At 36.8% G+C, this 19,811-nt stretch overlaps 1 protein-coding gene across 2 annotated transcripts in view; it reads left to right on the top strand.

The window, feature by feature from the left end:
* Positions 1-19,283, top strand: part of RPRD1A (regulation of nuclear pre-mRNA domain containing 1A) — a 76,649-nt gene extending 57,366 nt beyond the window's left edge. Inside the window, exons 7-8 of one of the 2 annotated variants that reach the window (XM_055323733.1) lie at positions 15,778-15,975; positions 18,491-19,283. In XM_055323733.1, coding sequence (XP_055179708.1) covers positions 15,778-15,927 — 150 coding nt within the window. In that variant the 3' untranslated portion in view covers positions 15,928-15,975; positions 18,491-19,283. Of the gene's footprint in view, positions 1-15,777 lie in introns of both variants that reach the window. The other variant, XM_055323732.1, reaches the window with a different exon arrangement.
* The last annotated feature ends 528 nt before the right edge of the window (positions 19,284-19,811 follow it).

A 19,811-nucleotide genomic window follows, 5' to 3' on the forward strand; every position in this document is an offset into this window, starting at 1 on the left:
TTCGTGAAATTCCTTTTGTGTTTGGACCCCTGGTATTTTTTTACGCTGAATCCCAATTTAGAATTATAAAATTCTATTTTCATTTTCCTTTAATATGGAACATATAGCCAACCAGCTGAAGTCCAGGGAGTATCTGAGTGTACCTAAATATTGCCACCTTTAGCATGTCTTTTTTATCATTCTTATCACAAATATTAGTACCCACATAAGTTCACAGACTGCTCTACAGAACTGACATGACTGTAGCATCATGGGGTAGCTTTGACCCGTTTGTTAACTATAGTGTGAAACCTGAATTTGGTGTCAAAGCTGTTCTGAATTATCTGTATATTTTGTATATACATGTGTATGTTAGGCATATTGATGTATATACGTTTCAAATAAAATGAATTTTGTGTGAAAGTTGGAGATGCCTTGTAAGTAATGCAGAACTGAAAATTTCACATTACAATTCTAAATAATAGTGTAAGAGTTTCCTTTGACAGTAGAACACAGGATGAGGCAGGGCAACAAAAGCAGAAGAGGAAAAAAAAGATGAAGGACAGAAGGAAAACTGGGACAAAGAAGGAAGATAGGACAAACAGTACAGGTTGCTTTATGCCTGCCGGAATCTAGTGTTGTGTTCCCATCCAGTGACTGGTATCATGCATTTATACCAGGTGGTCCTTTTTCCTCAACTCACTACCTGTCTTAGAAGTTATCATCTGCAGGGAGGAGTGGACCATCTGAATGACCGGTACTAGTGAGTTTGCTTGGGTTGTCAGTTTGCGCTCTGTGTGCTAGATTACATTCTGTCTGCAATCCCTTACTATTTTCCCTTTTTGACTCATCAGTGAGCACCAGTGCCCTTTGTTCAAGCCTTGTAATGCAAAAAAAAAAAAAAAAATTCATCAAGAAGCTCTGCTCTTGAAGCCTCTAGTACTTATTTTCATATCCTCCGAATTAATCAACCAATAGTGTGTAAAGGGTATGTTTCCATAAATTCTGTGATTGAAAAATTACCAATGTCTTTGTACCTAACCCGAAACCCTACTGGTTGATGTGAGTTGGATGCTTAACCAACTGAGCTGTCCAGGCACCCCTGCAATTAATATTTTTAAGCCCCTATGTGTTACTTGATATGCACTTAAACTTGACTGTAGGAGAGATAATTTAAAATTGGAAACTTTATCATAAAATAACATAGCATTTACTCTGTGCCAAGGTACTGTTGTAAGTATTGATCCTATTTTTATATGTAACTCTATGAAGTAGATAACTATTGATAACATGTTTTATGACTGAGAACATCGGAGCCCAGGAATATTAATATATTACAAGGAAATTTGAAAATTCCATTACACTGAATACATTAAAGCCACTCAGCTCCTGATGACATCTTGATATATTTCCTTTTATAAAGATCATAGATTGAAATATCATGGTAAACAGTTATGGAAAGTTTTTTTGAAAACCGGTTAATAGGGATCCCTGGGTGGCGCAGCAGTTTGGCGTCTGCCTTTGGCCCAGGGCGCGATCCTGGAGACCCAGAATCGAATCCCACGTTGGGCTCCCGGTGCATGGAGCCTGCTTCTCCCTCTGCCTATGTCTCTGCCTCTCTCTCTGTGTGTGACTTTCATAAATAAATTAAAAAAATTTAAAAAAATGAAAACCGGTTAATAGCCATACCATATGTAGAAATTTACATTCTAGGATATCTTAAGTCTTCAGTGCATATAGAGTATGGACTTAAATAATGAACTGAGAACTTAAGAGTCCTGGGTTCTGGAACTTAGTAAGTGAACTTGAAATTGTATAATACCAAGCCTGTTCTTTTCTCATCTTTAAAATGTAGATATGATTTATAAGATCTATTCAAGTTCTGAAATTCAGGGCTCTTTTTCCCGTCTTTATCTCATACTTGGGAACTTCTAAGTAGTTTAATTCAACTTATAAAAGTAACATACAGAGCTTAAAACTTCTTCTTGCCTTTTTTTCCTAGGACACTGTCCCATCATAATACATGTTTAATTATTGAAAATCTGAAAAATAAGGGTGCTTGCCTGGCTCAGTCTGCAGAGCATGTATGTGGCTCTTAATCTCAGGGTTGTGAGTTAAAGCCCCACGTTGGGTATGGAGCCTATTTAAAATCTGGAAAATACTGGAAAAAATAAAAAAACACTCATGAGTTTACACCAACCACTGAAAGCAATTATTAATATTTTGATGTATTTTGTTCCACTCTTGTATTTAAGTGGTTGTATATATTCACTTTCATTTTTTAAAAAGTATGTGCAAGTGATTTTCTAAGCTTAATACTTATAGCTGCTGGCCACCATTTATTTTTTATTTCCTTCATTTCAGATAGGATAGAACTTTAAGAAAAAAAAATTAATCCACATTGGGTTAAATAAGTTATACTTGGTGGACCTATTTAAAGAATTAGGTGTGACAAAATTGTGGAGAAATATGTACCATTATGAATATTTAAGTTATTCGTAAATAAAAGTTATTGCCTGTAAGTCCAATTCCTTCCTTACACTGTTGTAACTTACTAGGAGAGTCATATTACGGGTAACTATGCCATCTAATTTATCCACTCCTTGAAGTAAGATTTGTTGTTAGAACTTAAATCTTGGTAATTTTAGGGACGCCTGGGTGGCTCAGTGGTTGGGCGCGGCTGCCTTCGGCTCAAGGCATGATCCTGGAGTACCTGGATCGAGTTCTGCATGGGGCTCTGTGCATGGAGCCTGCTTGTGTCTCCCTCTGTCTCTGCCTCTCTCTTAAAAAAACAAATAAATAAAACTTGATAATTTTAATATCATTGCATACATTGAATTTAAGTAAAATGTAAGTTTCTTACATAGTTCAGTCAATGAAAAATTTATGGAGAACTGTGCATCATTCATACCAACCGTCTCCTAGAGTTCTGTCAGACTGAACTTCGTAAAGCAAGAATTCTTTGTAAAGCATCTCCTAAATCTTGTCCTGTTTAGATCAGTTTATAGAGAATGTTAATTGCTTCAAAGCAAAGCCTGTTCTTGGAAGCTTTCTAAAGATCCAGTCATCTGATTCCAATGTGAAGTAATTCTTGGAAGGTTTTAGGATTAATAAATAATACATTTTATTTTATTTTTTTATTTTATCTTTTAACAATACATTTTAAAACATAATTTGCAGGGCACCTGGATGGCTCAGGGAGTTGAGGATCTGCCTTTGACTAGGGTCATGATCTTGGGGTTTTGGGGTGGAGCCCCACATTAGACTCCCTGCTCAGCGGGAAGTCTACTTCTTCAGCCTCTGCCCTACCCTCCTGCTCATGCTCTCGCTCTCTTGCTCTCTCTCTCTCAAAATATTTTCTTAAAAAACAATTTACGTAACAAAATGCACAGATAATAAGGCAGCTCATTATCTGTAAATTTGCTAAGTTTGGTGACCTACTCGATGCTAGACCTAATATGCTGTAGTAATATGTTTTGTATTCTCATTCCTAATGAGATATTAGTTATCATTTGACTTGGAATATAACTAAGTGTGTTTAGGATTTTTTACTTAAAAGTTTATGAGGGATGCCTGGGTGGCTCAGTGGTTGAGCATCTGCCTTTGGCTCAGGGCATTATCCCAAAGTGCTGGGATTGAGTCCCACATTGGGCTCCCTGCATGGAGCCTGCTTCTCCCTCTCTCTGCCTATGTCTCTGCCTCTCTGTGTCGCTCATGAATAAATAAATTTTTTTTAAAATTTTTTAAAATCAGAAAGATTATAGAATACCATAAGAACATGAACATTCTTAATAACCTTTTTTTGAGCTGCCAACAGCTTTGAAAAATGCAACGTGCACACAGATTTGCTTACAACGTCAGTTAAATTAGGGCCACCTTTGAGAATAATAATGGTTCACATTTTAATGACCATTGTTCCATAACCAGTGCAAATTGAATGGGGGGGGGGGGTCTGTGGGAATCTTGCATTGGTTTCTCTGCTTAAAAACTTCCAGTCAGTTCCTCCTAAGCTCACTGCATCAGTTTGGTCAGGACCTGACTTGCATCACTTCACAAGAGGAAGCATTGGTCATGTAGCAGTTAGCATGGTGATGTAGCTGGCATATACAATGTTAAGCTACGTTAAATGTTCAGAATATGGCAAGTACATTGTTTTATTGGTTGCCAGTTCAGTCACAGATGGGTTTCTTTTTTGACTCTGGATTCCACATTAGAAAAAGGAATGAACTACAGTGTATTCAGAGGCAGGGGCTAGGATGCAAAGGAAATAGAAACAATACTTTGGAAGACATTTGAAGGAAATGGGGATATCAGAGACCAGACTTGGGGACAGGCATAACTTATGTGCTATGTGTCTTCACATGCTTTGAAAACTATCAGAAGAGAGGAGGTGGGTTTAGATAAGTGGGTAGAACTAGGACCAGTGGATATGTTACAGGTGCCAAGACCATTCTATTAGCACTGACTAATGTGAAAGAACTACTTAATAAAGTACAGAGTTTCAGCCTCTCCCATCCACATCTATAGCAAACACAGCCCATCTCAGGCCAAATGAAGGTAAAACCTCACAATAAAGATCTACTTACCTCAGTTCCTGTTAGTGAATAATCATGTTCAACTTTTTAAAAAATTAAAAGGAATGCCAGAAGTCAAAAAACATCCTGAAGAGACAAAACAGACTCATGTAGGACATGATACTTGGAATTATCAGATGAAAAATGTTACTGGTTAATATGTTAATAACTCTAATGGAAAGTAGATACCATGCTAGAAATAAACACTGACAGTGAAGAGTGCCTTTGATGGTCACCTCAATAGACTGAACAGTTATTAGTGAGCTTGATAATAGGTCAATATAAACTTCCAAACTGAAATGCAAAAAGAAAAAATAAGGGGGGGTAACAACCAACATTGAACATTTAAGAATTGTGGTATAATTTGGAAAGTTGTCAAACACATGCTTGGAACACATGGAGAAAAATTGAAGCAGTACTGACCAAGAGTTTTCAAAATTAATGACTGACATCAACGATCTAGGAAATTCCAAGAAGAAACACCAGGCAGGACCCCCCCAAAAACCTGCAGTCTACACTTAGGCATATCTTTTTTTTTTTTTTTAAGATTTTATTTATTTATTCATGATAGTCACACAGAGAGAGGCAGAGACACAGGCAGAGGGAGAAGCAGACTCCATGCAAGGAGCCCGACGCGGGATTCAACCCTGGGTCTCCAGGATCGCGCCCCGGGCCAAAGGCAGGCGCCAAACCACTGCGCCACCCAGGGATCCCCACTTAAGCATATCTTATTCAAACTGCAGTATGCCAAAGAAAACCTTGAAAGTAACAGTAAGGGCAAGAGAGACATAGGATGAGAATTATAGGGGTTTCTTCCAGAAACAAGAAGGGAAGAAGAATGAAAAATGTTAAATGAAAAACTACACCAATCTAGAAGTTTATATCCAGTGAAATTACTCTTTCAAAGTTAAGGATAAATAGTTTGCTGTTGGGCATAGTGAAGAAGAGGTTGAATGATGAGGACAAGAGAAATGATGGGTCTGTTATTTGTATTGTATATAAACTACTAGCCCTGGGAGATGGGTGGGTAGAATGTATTCAGCAAAAACGTATTTCAGTGATTTTGAGGAATGTTATAATGAGATTTTGCTCTTGGAGCTTTGCCCTGGACATGAGTATATTAAGGGTTGGAGGAGGGATGTAGCCAAAAAACAAAAATACACAAAACAAAAAAGCTAAAAAAAAAAAAAAAAAAAAACCCACAATTTTTGCTCCCAAACAGCCAGAATCTCTGATTTATGGTCTGCCTGTTAAAACCTTGTGTAACAGTGTTCCATGAGATAACCAATTATGGAATTATCTGACCTTTATGACCCTGAGATAGTGTGATTCTTTAGTAACTGGATAATATTTTTACTATGGGAGTGAGGCTGAAAGGTCACACAGAAAATGAAAATAAAGATCGCTTATTTAAGTCTACTTCCTCATTTAAATGAATAAAAAAATTAACTTGATTTTTTTTTACAGCTCATTGACTTAAATTACTTCTGACTTCATTTTTGTTTTGTAAACAGAATTAGTCTATATGCTGTTAACTCCTGGACAACCTCTTCCCCAGCAAAATCAAAACTGATGATTATCAGCAGGTTCTGCTTTCTTGGAATATTGGTCATCACTCCTGATTAGACTAGCTCCTTTTCTTGTGTCGTTTCTGCTTGTGTCTTCTCTGTTGTTGCTACTTTTACCAGTATTGGTCCTTTTTGTGTTTAAAAAAATTAGTCTTAAGGCCCATATGCTGTTATTCATGAGAAAAGGACAGCTCATCACTACTGGGTATTTCAGAGATATTTTAATGGCAGAATTAGATTACCTAATACAAGTCACAGTTTATTTGTAGAATTTTGTTTTATGGACATGACAATCCTGTCACTGTGGTGATCCTCTATTTGATGTAACTGCAGTTGGATAGCGTATTTCCTCAAAATACCCATCCTATTAATAATTCCAAGATATGAAAGGGCAGTATAATGGTTAAGCATGAGGACTCTGAACCCAGACTGTCTAGGTTTGAGTTCCTTTTTGTTCCTTAATTTGTTTACTTTGGGGGACGTTTCTTAATCAGTGGTTAATTGTGCTTTAGTTTCATTGTATGTAATGCATGGATAATGGTAGTTTCTACCTATGAAGATTAAATGGATCACTTAGAACAATGGTTGACATTTAGTAATAAGCACGTCAAAAAATCAGTTTGGGTCACAATATGCTAGATTCTATCTAAAAATGTATAAGGCTTATTTATAACAGTATCTACCCTCATTACAAGTCAGCATTGATTTTTCAAAACCCAGTTGATAAGCAGGTAGGCATTGAGTTCCTTGCATAAAAAATTGTCCCTGAGGAAACTTTTTTCCACTTGTTAACAACTTAGAAAGCTAATGAACCTTTGTAGTAATAGGTTTGTAACTTATTAACAGGTAGGAATTATTTTTTTAAAGATTTTATTTATTTATTTATTCATGAGAGGCAGAACACAGGCAGAGGGAGAAGCAGGCCCCATGCAGGGTCAATCCCCGGACTCCAGGATCATGCCCTGGGCCGAAGGCAGGCGCTAAACCACTGAGCCACCCAGGGATCCCCTTCAAAGATATTTTTAAAGTTAAATCTGCCTTTAGAAAACACATTTAAGAGAATGAGAGTAAGCCTTCAACGGATGTCAGAGGTTGTGTTAGGGATTATTTATTTACACTAAAGTATTTGCCACTAAATGATAAAACTTGTGCACACAGTCAAGGGAAAATGGCTCCATCAGAGAGATGTGGAATGTGGAAAGAAATGAGAAGGAACTTGGTAACTGCGTTTTACATATTTTTTAAAAATTATCAAAAAAAAGATTATCAAAAGCAGGATTAGATCCCAAGCTAAGTTTGAGTATTAGTAGAAGACAAATTCAAGCAAACCACTGAATATCTTTATGTGCTTTGCCCTCTTTCTCCTGGAGATGGCAATAGACAACTAATCAATCTCAGAAAGCCCCTAACATGGTGGAATTTTTTGACCTTAAAAACAAAACTGCCATTTTTTTTTTAAAGTCTTAATACTTCAGTTAACTTTTCCTATCTATCCTACCAAAGAGCCTCAACCCCAGGGTAACCAAAATGAAGTCAATTATAGTGAATCCTGAAAAATGAGAATCCAAGCTAATAGTTATATTGAGAGCAGAAACTTACGAAAGACATGTATGTTAACATTTTAAGAGTGGGAAAGGACATAATGGAATACACGTTAAAGAACAAAACCACTAGGGGTCTTCAAGAGAATAAAAAAAAGGAACCAAGATTGTGGAGATGTGGTTCTATAATATAAAAATTATGTCTCGATGCTATTTTGAGTGAAGATAAGTAACCTTCAAAATTTATTTGTTCTTCTGTGACTCAAGAATTCACTTACTTTAATTCTCAAATGGGTAAAGACTGGTAAGAATGATGAATTCTAAATAAAACTACAAGATTTCAGACTAAGGATACATATATTGAGGTATTCAGGGAGAAATTAAGTTGCTTGGATATTGCATAGATATGCCTTCAGAAATACTTTGGAAATAGGGTGTCATGGAAATACTACACCACTGTCTCCATCATTAAGAAACACTTGGAGGAGGGAAAGTCTTAACTATCATTCTCAGATGTACCCGATTTCCTTTGCTGAAAAAGACTCAGCATGTCTTTCTTACTGGGTTTTATCCAGTCCCATCACATTGTTCTACTTGAAAGGAAACCTAAGGATTGATTTTACAAATGAAAAGAGAGAAAGACTTCTCAAAGCCCTGTTTTCAGAACATCCTGAAACCTGGACTATGCTCAAACTTGCATACTAAGCTACACAGCATGCTCAGTAGAATTAGGATTGGGCTTCCTGGCTTGATGCATTCCTCCTGCTACAGAAGCTCTCAAGAAGTGGATATGGAGAAAGGGGGCTGTAACATGCTAGGCCTGATGCTTGCAGTTGTTGCCCATGGTTTTTAATGACCATATGCAGATGCAGTTGAAATTCTCCTAAGTCTTTTTTTTTTTAAGTCCCAATCAAGTATGACCCAAGAAGTGTAATTATTAGTAGCATCTGCAAGAAAAAAGCAGCCATATAAATACTTAAATTCAGAAATAGTTAAAATGTTTATTTACAGCAATTGAAATTTTAGAAGAACTGTATCTGGGTCAGCCCTAAAATGATTAAGAACTCCAAATTTGGGGACATTTATATTCTTTGCTCTTAGTGCACGGTGGTTCTGGCGCCATCCCAGAATGTTAACGACAAGTTATATAACAATTCATAATTTGAAAACTTGTGCTTTAATTTATTCATCCTTACAGCCCTATAAAATAGGTATCCCTGTTTTATAAAGAAAGCAACTGAGGCTTAGATAATCTTAGGGAGTCCTTACCTAAAGTCACATAGGTAGTAAATCGAGGCAGTACTTGCACCCAAATCTTCTGACCTCATGCTTAGAAGCATTGACTAGGGAGGGACCTGTTCATAGCCAGTGCTCTGCTGGACACAAAGTGTGTTTCCCCCTAATTATGGGTATGAAGACCAGAATAGTAATAGTGTAACAGTATTTAAGTTCAGAAATAACTCTAATAGTAGCAGCTCAGGAAGTTAGTGTGAGACTAAAGTAGAAAGTTTCTGTGACAGTATCTGGTCTTAACGTAGCTCTAAAATGGAGAAGATTAGTCAATATATGCTCAGGTGTAAAAGGCTTTTCTAAAGGTAGTTCAGATTTCAAGCTAGTTCTAACCCACCCTGAGTGCACACAAGACATCACACCTAATTCATTAATGTTGAAGTACAGAAAGGACAAGTGGCATTGTGGGCCATTTGTTAAGTGAGGAATATAATGAAGGAGATGTAAAGTGACTCATGTAAACAGTTAATAAGAGTGAAGTGTAAAGCATTGGTTCTCAAAGTCCTGCCACAATGCTGCCTGAGAACATTTATTCTAGTAATTGTTTTAGTGAGTAAATGAAATCCAAAGTAGCACAACAAAGCTGTGATTATATGGATGTTTCTTAGAATGAAGCTCTTAAAAAGTGAGGTAGTTTCAATAAAAATACTATATAAACAGTATAGGAGACTCATGTGGTGAAGAAATAAAAGATGGCAATTAGCTCATTGAAGTTTGGAAAATAGTGATTGAAAGTTGGGAGAGGTGGTTTGAGGAAGCCTGGGGTTCTGAAAAGCCTATCTCTTGCAGAGTTTTGTGTATGTATATAACACATACCTACTCAAAGTATAGTATGTACGTAATCGTTACGGACTTACAGGGCGCCTGGCTGGCTCAGTCAGTGGAGTGGGTGACTCTTGGGGTCGTCAGTGTGAGCCCCATATTGGGTCTAGAGGCTACTTTAAAAAGTAGTTGTGGACTTAAGATGTGTCTCACTTAAAATACTGTAAATAGCTATTAGCTAAATAAAGGTCGTTAAGATGGAAAAGAACAATTTGTAGAGGGAAAAGATGCAAAGCTGGTTTTTTAGTTAATTTAAATATCATTTCCTAGTAGAAAAGTATGCAGATAAATTTTTCATTTGATCTGTATCCTCTTTTCAAAAACTAATTTTTGGGGCACCTGGGTGGCTCAGTTGAATGACCAACTCTTGATTTCAGCTCAGGTCATGGTCTTGGGGTCATGGGATCAAGCTGGATCAAGTTGCATTGGGCCCCCGAGCTCAGTGGGGAGTCTCCTTCAACATTCTCTCTCCCCTCTGCCCCTCCCCCTCTCCAAAACAAATCAAAAAAAAATATTTTAAGGCTGTAGCTAAACAATTATATAAAGAAAAGATATGTATTCTCTTATGAATGTTGTATTTCTTAAATACATGTGTGTCTGAAAGGGCTTTAGTGATTCAGATGACTAGAATTGTTTTCCATTATTTTTTGGTGTACTCATTCAGTTTTTTTAGTGTATCCTCTTTGTGCATATGTGAACAATCAGTAGGATGTCAGAGCAGGACATTGCTGAGTGATCAGCAAGTACTAGTGAAAGTACAGTGTGGGAGAAGTAATCAGAGAAAGTTCAGTTGAATGGTTTGGGATTTAAGCTGGCACTTGAAGGATGGTTAGAAATTGGATGTGGATAATAGGTAAAAGGAATAATTTGGACAAAAGATTCTGAAGAGGAATTTGTATCAATTTTGACTTTACAAAAATTTTGTGTTCAGAGCAGTCTTAATACTACAGAATTCCTTATTATTTATCAATAAATATAGTGTATTGCTTTACTGTGTCTTTGGAGTCGAAAATTACAGATTGTTCTGCAAAATTCTTAACAAATCTGCATCAGAATATGGATAATTTAATACAAATCGTATTCGACAAAACATTTTGAATAGTTTTTGATGATACCATCTTTTTTGAATGGTGATTGTTGTAGTAGTTGTCCAAGGATAACTAAGATCTATTTGTTTATTCATTAATTTTGACAGATGTTATTAAATTGTGTTGTGTGGCTGGCGTCAGGCATTTATCTTTTGGATTAAGGTAGTACATGCATACAGTGTAGTTTGTAAAGTGCACTGCTACTTGATGTACAGTGTAATTTGTGAAGTGCTCTCCTACTACTGGTTTGGTTCAGGCCCTAGTCCTCTTTCTTAGACATTAGCAGTAAACTCCTAATTGGGTTTCTTCCTCAGATTCAAACTCTTAAATGTGGCTGTACTTGGTAATGGAATTAATTTCTTCAATTTGTACCATACACTGGTGGTAGTGAATTGGCATGCTCATACCATGCTCTTTATCCTCTCTACCCTGTTATCTTGCTGTTTCCATGTTCTATTTTGTTCTACTCACCTCTTTCAATTCTGAAAACCTTCCTGAACTTTTCATTGTGGCGAAGTCCTCCATCCTGCAGTTCTGGTATGTCCTAGAAAGTGGGTTTTGCTTCTAATGGAACACATCATACTTTATTATAATTATTCATTTGTTTACATATTCTTCTAGGTAAGGATTATGATTCATCTTTGTGTTCCCAGCATAGTGACTGGGTACATTCTGTAGTAGATGCTCAAGAAATGTTTAAATGAAGTATCGAGTAGATCATTTGAGACCTTCAAATTCAATATCAAATAACAGAATGATGCATTTGTTGGAAAAATGAAAATAATACACAGTAAGAACTAGAATCTAAAATCTAAAGACTCACGCTGACATCTAACATGTTGGTATATAAATTGATAGGTGTTAGAAGTTATAGATGTATAGAAAGTAGTTATTATATACAATGTCTTTATTTTCTATGGAATTGCTTTTGTTTGACCCTTTTGACCATCGCTCATGTTCATCACTGGTTTTTATGTAATATTTGCATTAACAGATTGGTCTTTCCAAAAAGTGAGGTTGGAATTTGATGGAGAATATTTATATTGTATAAGCTTGGCATTTACTGCACTTGAATTTTTTTTTAAGTGAATTTCTTGTAAAGTAGCAGAACTTGGAATCCCTTTCCCATTATAAAAACAATTCTGTTCGAGGGTGCTAGCGTGGGTCAATCGGTTAAGCATCCTACTCTTGATTTTGGCTCAGGTCATGATCTCAGGGTCGTGAGATCAAGCCCCACATTGGGCTCCATGTTCTGCTTGTCCCTCTCTGCTCCTCCCCACGTGTGCAGTCTCTCTCTCTCTCTCTCTCTGAAATAAGTAAAATCTTTAAAAAAAAGAAAAAGAAACAATACTATTTGTGGCACTGAGGTTCTCAGACTAACTCACAAAGCCTTTTTTCCTCCCTTTAATATGTTTATTGAGATGTAATTCACATACCATGTACAATGTACAGGGATTTATTTATTTATTTATTTATTTATTTATTTATTTATTTATTTATTTATTTATTTATTTATTTATTTATGATAGTCACAGAGAGAGAGAGGCAGAGACACAGGCAGAGGGAGAAGCAGGCTCCATGCACCGGGAGCCCGATGTGGGATTCGATCCCGGGTCTCCAGGATCGCGCCCTGGGCCAAAGGCAAGCGCCAAACCGCTGGAACCTTGGAGCCTCTGTCTAGACCACCTAATCAAGCAATTTAAAACTAACAGGGCTGTGGTCTGGTTCGCGTTATCGAGTAGTTCCCAGGCTTCATCCAGTTCTTCAGGCTCACATCATACAACTTGCCACAGCTCTTTAAATCTTCTGGGTAGGAGATCCTGCCTGTGGCAATAGCAGAAAGTTTTGACTACGGCATACTTTTGTTTCTGAGTTGGGAAGTATGACTTCACATGCTTATGAAGTATGATAACTCTTCTTTCACATGGAACTATTGAGAGGATTGAATGAGTTAATACTTTTATTTATTTTATTTTTTTAAAGATTTTATTTATTTATTCATGAGAGACACAGAGAGAGAGACACAGGTAGAGGGAGAAGCAGGCTCTATTCAGGGAGCCTGACATGGGACTCGATTCGGGGTCTCCAGGATCAGGCCCTGGGCTCAAGATGGCGCTAAACCACTGAGCCACCTGGGCTGCCCCATGAGTTCATATTTTAATGCCTGGCATATCATGGACATTCAGTAAATGGCAGCTTTTGTTTATATACACCAATTGGCTGAAAGCTTGTAGTTGCCAATATCATTTGAATTAATTAATTGAAGAACAACCTACTGGATGCTAGAAACTGGAAATTAGGGTGAGCAGTAATGACCGCTAAAGGGACATGACATTTCTCAAAACATATTTTCTAAAAAAAAAAAGAAAGAAAAAAAAAGAAAAAAACCCCCACATATTTTCTAGCAGAGAATAATTGCTTTTGAGTATGTTTGAACAACATCTGAATATATCATGCTGGCCCCAGACTGCAGATATATATGTATTTATTCAAAAATGATTTATCTAAGAATAGTGGGACAGATGGAGAGAAGTTGTCTGCCCCATACCAGTTTGTTTTGAGGAAGAAACTGCTAAATGTGGACATGTGTAATGAGATCTTACTGAGAGGTATGCATCTAGAATGTGAAATATTCTGGTGCTAATCTTTTGTATGCCACTCTGAGCTACTATGCTGAAACTTAATTGGTGTTCCAGTGTGTATCACTTGTGAAGGGGATAAGGGAGGAGGAAAATCATACCTTGAAATTCTAGATTTCTATTAAATTCTTTTACTCCATCTTGATCTTCATGATAAATTAGAAATGCAGGGACATGTAGACATGGCAAGAATTGACACCTCTCTTATGTGCCCAAAGCTATCCTTGAACTTTTCCAGCCTTCAGCCTTGCCTTTGCCTGCTACTCTGCCCAGTTCCCTGTACTTCAGAATGCTCCTGTTCCCCATTCCCTTAGAGCAGTTGAGGTTTAGTAATTTTTATAAATCCCTTTCCCCTTGTGTGGTTATTCTTTAAGGGAGGAGGCTCAGTCATACAATGAAACCTTACTAGTTGATTTCATTTAGGCAGAAAAACTAAGGAAGTGGCTCACAACTTTATGTATTAGCATCCTTTTGGGAACTTTACAAAATCCATGAACTTTGGACCCACTTCCAGAGATTATTCTCATTTAATTAATAGGTAGTAGGACTGAAGTTCTCTTGAAAAATCTGTTCCTTCAAAAATTCCTTAGCTGACTCTGTACAGAATTGAGAACACCAAAGAAGAAGGGCTTTTGATGATTAGACCTTCTACCTAAAAGAAAGCTTATCAATTACCTTTTCTGTCTTATTTGTGAGACAAATGGTTAGAGGGAGGGAGAAGGTTCTAGGCTTTTCTAGAAGGAAAAATACCCATTTTCTAAATTCCCTCTTTCAAAATAAATAAATAGATAGATAGATAGATAAATAAATAAATAAATAAATAAATAAATAAATAAATTCCCTCTTTCACATCTCCCCTCCACTAGGTGATCGAGCATAGAAGAATCCTCTCTCCATGTTGAATTCTGGAAACTTCAGTTAAAAGGAGATATTCCCAGTGTAGAGAATAGGCTGTTTCCCTCTAAGCCAAATGATCTTGATTGGTTTCCAGTCTCTGAGTCTTTGGACCACTGTTAGCAGGGTTTCCTAACCTTTTTTGGGCCATTGGAATTGTTTGGTAGTCTGATGTTTGGACCCCTTCTCAAGTTCAGTATCTTATTTTTTTAAGATTTTATTTATTTGACAGCACAAGCAGGAGGAGCGGCGGGGGGGGGGGGGGGGCGGGGGAGCAGGCTCTCAGCTTGATTCCAGGTCTCCGGGATCATGACCTGAGCCAAAGGCACCTAACGTGACTGAGCCCCTAGGTGCCCTTCAAATTCAGTATTTTAATGTAGAAAGTAAAATGCATGGCATTACAAAGGAAACAAATTATATTAAAATACAGTTGTTGACATAATCAAATTTGTACAATAATATATAAATCTTTATTGACACATTAAATAACATTTAGTGGTTGGTCTAATAACTACCGTAATTTCAAAGTTGTAACAAATGTAAACAGTATTTCAAGATAGCTTTAAAAACTTGTAATATTATAGCAACTTGTTTCTATTGGAGACTTAAACTCACAGGTACTGATAATACTCCTGTGATGTGTTGCCAACATTCACAATTGAAAACAAGGCTAGGTGGCTCAGTGGTTTGGTGCCTGCCTTTGGCCCAGGGCGCAATACTGGAGTCCCAGGATCGAGTCCCGCATCAGGCTCCCTGCGTGGGGCCTGCTTCTCCCTCTGCCTGTGTCTCTGCCTCTCTCTCTCTGTCTTTCATGAATAAATAAATAAAAATCTTAAAAAAAAAAGGCTAAATTTGAGTTTAGGTTTGTGAAAACAAATACATAATTTTTCTTATCTAAGCTCAAGGACACTTGGAAATCTTACATGTTGAGGTTGGAATATTAATGTGTTAGTCTTCTTTTCACAGATGTGTAACAACAACTGTTGAAAATTGTGGCTTCTTGGGCACCTGGCTGGCTCAGTCAAGTTAAGCATCTGACTCTTGATTTCCGCTCATATCACCATCTCAGGGTTGTGAGATTGAGCCCCAAGTCAGTATGGAGCCTGCTTAAAATTCTTACCCCCCCCCCAACTTGTGCTCACATTCTCTGTATCTCAAAAAAAAAAAAAAAAAGAGATTGTGGTTTGTGGTTTTTTCATAATAATAGAGTTTATCCTAGTAGTATATTTCCAAAGTCCCTCCTTTGATCTAAAGCTAACGTTATAATCATCCTTTTTTATTCAGCATTAACTGAGTGTAATACCAGGTTATATGCAGAGTATTAGTTAGATAGCTCTTCTCTCAACTCTCAGAATGCTAATGAAAGTGGTTTGATGTTACAGGAATACAAGCGGAAGTTAGCCAGAGTTTCCCTGGTACGCAAAGAACTCAGGTCCCGGATCCAGAGCCTGCCAGACTTATCCCGATTGCCCAATGTTACTGGAAGCCACATGCACCTGCCCTTTGCAGGGGACATCTACAGTGAAGATTGATGACCAGTCTCTTTCCAGGGCCCAGGACTTTGCAAGAGATGGAGACAGGTTAGGTGGACAGTCCTGTAGCGTTATTTTTGTATATGGTTGAGAGAATGACTAAGAAAAAGAAGTGAAAAGTAATTTATAAAAATTGTTTAAAATGTTGGTTTGTTTACTATTTTATTGGTAAGTTAACATGACTTAGTTTAAACAAAGTGATCTCTGTGTATTAATAAGCTCAGAAATAGTGATTATTTTCAAAAGATCTTTTTGTAAATTTTTTTGATTCAAGGCCTTGTGAGAAATTCCATGTTTCTATTTCTTCATGTATTTTCAAATATTTTTCTTTATTTTCTTCAGTATCTAATCACTGTAAAGTATGTAATTCCTAAAGGGTGAGAATTATTCAAGAGTTGGTAGAGACTTTATTATGGTATAGTTAGGACTTGATTGTAGGAGTGACTAAATGTTCCAACTTAATCTTCACCCTTCTTCCTGACCAAAATATCAGTTCTGTGCCTCTTAAAGCTTTTGATTCCTTATTTTCTAGAGGTCAGTAATTTAACACAAAAGTAAGGCTCAGATTAAAGTTTAGGGAACTTTTCCACAATAGTACTGTCGGGGTTCCATTCCAGCTGCCAGTGTAGAATAAAAGGAGTGTTAAATAGGGACCCCCTTGATCAAATGGTTTAGAATTATTTGAGTAGGTTAATATGAAAATGCTTTGGAAATGTTGTAAAATTTGACCTTCTACCAAGAGGACAACTTTGATTCTGGAACTGATTGCTATTTTCAAATCAGTCTCCTTTTAACACAATAGATCCCTTTAACATAAAGCCATCTAGGGGATTAAAAGAAACAAAATAATGATAACTTTTACTATTTACTTAGCCGTTTAACTTTAAAAACAATAGTATTTTTAGCTCTAAAATCTCAACACAATATTCCTTGAAGTTCAGTAAAGTAGCCTGGAACATTTTTAATGTTTCCTTAAGGTTTTTGAATGACTGTATATTTGGAAATTAAGCAGTGCTACACTACAGGGTAGATCTGGCAAATACTATATTTGTATATTTAGAATTACCAAAACAAATGTACTTTTACCTTTTATTTCTAACCCTGTGTGTTAGAGCAGTTGCATGCTCTCCTGCTTTCTTTTTAAATCACATTGTTAAGCTGTGGATTTGTACTCAATAATGACTTAGGATAAACATTATTTTCACTCATTACATATTAGACATTTTTCTTTTCCTTGTAAGCAGATTCAAGCTAGATAGTCAATAAAACATCTTTTAAATCCCATAAGCCAGTTAATGTCTTACTAGTCTGAATGGCTTAACTCTTTTGTTCTAAATATTAGAAATTATAGTTAAAATGAATTTATATGTGAAGGAAAAGGCAAATACTTATTTTCAGTACCCAGTAGTTCTGGAAACAGTGTTTTTAACACTTTGACCTCTCCAAAACATAGACATATTTTAGTAGTCCCCATCTATATATGACTTATATTCCAAAGTCTTTTAGTCAACTTTTGGGACTCTGGGCACATTTTCTCACAGAAACAATAGTAATTAGGTTCCCTGTAAACACTACCACAGAAAGCTCACCTGGGAATCTAATCCACTTAACCATGAATGTACTTAACTTGTAATGTGGTTGACAAATTACTAATAGATCCTGACCAGCATTTGTAACATCACTCTAAGGAAATGGTGTGCAGCAGCCAGACTCATACATTGGGGTGTCTGTCTGTCTTGTGTACCTCTGTCCCTAGGTGTAGGATATGTGAGAAGAAGATTCAGCATGGGGGTGGTGGGGTAACCAATGCACAATTATAAAAACCTAGTTATACCTGTTATAAAAGTATACCATGTAAGTTAGTTTTTCCTGTTAAAGTGAAAACAAAAACTTGTATATTAATTTATTTTCAGTGTCTTGATCTTATTTATGATCTGCTAAAGTGGTGATTTATCCATTCAAAATATATTTTTTCCATTTAAAACTAATTTATAAACTATGTACTCCTGGGAAGATTTGAATTATTAGAAGTTTGTTGAAATATTTTCACCGTTTAAGACAGACTTCTTAGATACTGATTTTATTGCCAGTATCTGTTCTAAATATTTATGATAAAAATGCATTATTTTTTTAAAGAGCTTGATGCGATTTGTGATAAGTGATAGTACTCAACCTGAATCCTACCCCCAGTCCCACCCTTTGACCAAATCCTCCACAAACCTTTAGCTGTTGGTTAATTCACTAACTGTAAACACAAATGACATGGTCTGGTTTAGAAGTTATTTTTTCAGCCTTATGATAGTTAACATGGTAAGCCTTAGCAGTGAATAGTCTTCCTTTCTAACAGGTAGACTTACATGTTCTCAAGAAATGGGGTAAGATGGGGTACTATAATACCAAGTTCTAAATCATGAGCATTTTCTCCGCTGTGTATGTACATGAGGCAAATCATGCATCTTTGAGTGCAGTTTGGCCTGGCCCTAAAGAGAAAAGCATGTCACCACACTTGCAGTAGGGGTACTGTGGTTTGAATGGATACCATCACTCTTTTCTCCACAAACAGTGCAGAGAGCTGTCTGGAGTGGCAATTTGAACAGATTCCCTGACGTTCCCTCTGCTCCTTCCGTCACTACAGTAAGTAAAAGAACCACCTGGGGGAACCCGGGAGTCTGAGAAAATCAGCTGTGCTCAATAGCCAACCTCCCTCTCTAGGAAAATCAGTCCAGATGCAGCTATTTTGGTACCTCTTCTCACATGCACTCTGAATCAGGGTTTTTCTATAAGAATTCCTTCAGAATCAGCAAAAGCTTGGATGACCTGGTTATCTTGATTTGCAGAATTAAAAGAACAAAACTAGGTTGTCAGTTGTCACTGTAGATGAGCAGATTCTCTATTAGAGTATAGTTATTGAACTGGCTCTGAGAAATCTTTAGAAAGAAAAAAAATCAAAAGTACAAATTAATTGGGAAAGTTAGAATGTCCTTTCTGAATTTTCCATTCTAAAAATTTGTATTATATGAAATAACATAAAGCTACAAAACTGCTTTGTATTCTATTAAGAAATAGCTCCTAAAGATGTAGTCTTGTTTCATAGTTGTTGCACTATATCAAAGCTTTTTAAAGTGTAAACCCAGTTCTTCTCTGTATAGAAAGGGAGCATTGTGTTACTGAATTTATTTATACAGAGCATTTGTTGCCATCTGTAATTCCAGCCATCCGCACACGAGTCTGTTCTGAGGTGGCAATAGCACATGGGAAGATGAAGTTTCCCTGTTTATTTACCCCTTTTTCTTTGGCTGTATCTGATGATAATATAAGATGTTCTTAATAAAGTTTTATGTTGTTTTTGAAACGTGTACATTGTTTTTGGGAATTGGTTAATTGAATGTGGGGTGGGGAGGGGAGAGATTAGTGGACTGGGAAGGAAGCAGAATACTGGAAGTATTCAGTGACTTTATGGTGGAGAAAGTGTTGAAGGAGATTCCTTTTGCTTGGCCAGTGGTTCCCAAACTTGAGCGAATGTCAGAATCACCTAGAAGGCTACTAAACTACAGATTACTGGGCTCTGCTCCCGAAGCTTTAGGGTAAGGCCTGATAGTTTAAATTGTTAACAATTTGATGCTGATGCACTGATGCTGATGCACTGAATTTAGGGACCACATTCTTGACAACCATTACTCTAGATCAACTTTGAAGTACATGACATGCTTCACAATTTGCAATTCCAGATAATAATAAAGTATGGCTTTTACAGCTCATTCCTCAGCAAGTTCCTTATGGGGAGAGAACAGGATCACCACTTCTTTTGTGACCTACTGCACTGCAATGCCAAAGTGTTTTTGAGTGAACAAATTCGTTTGGTACTTTGCACTTGTAGAGCATGG

Source organism: Nyctereutes procyonoides, unplaced genomic scaffold (genome assembly GCF_905146905.1).
Source record: "Nyctereutes procyonoides isolate TBG_1078 unplaced genomic scaffold, NYPRO_anot_genome, whole genome shotgun sequence".
NCBI lineage: Eukaryota > Metazoa > Chordata > Mammalia > Carnivora > Canidae > Nyctereutes > Nyctereutes procyonoides.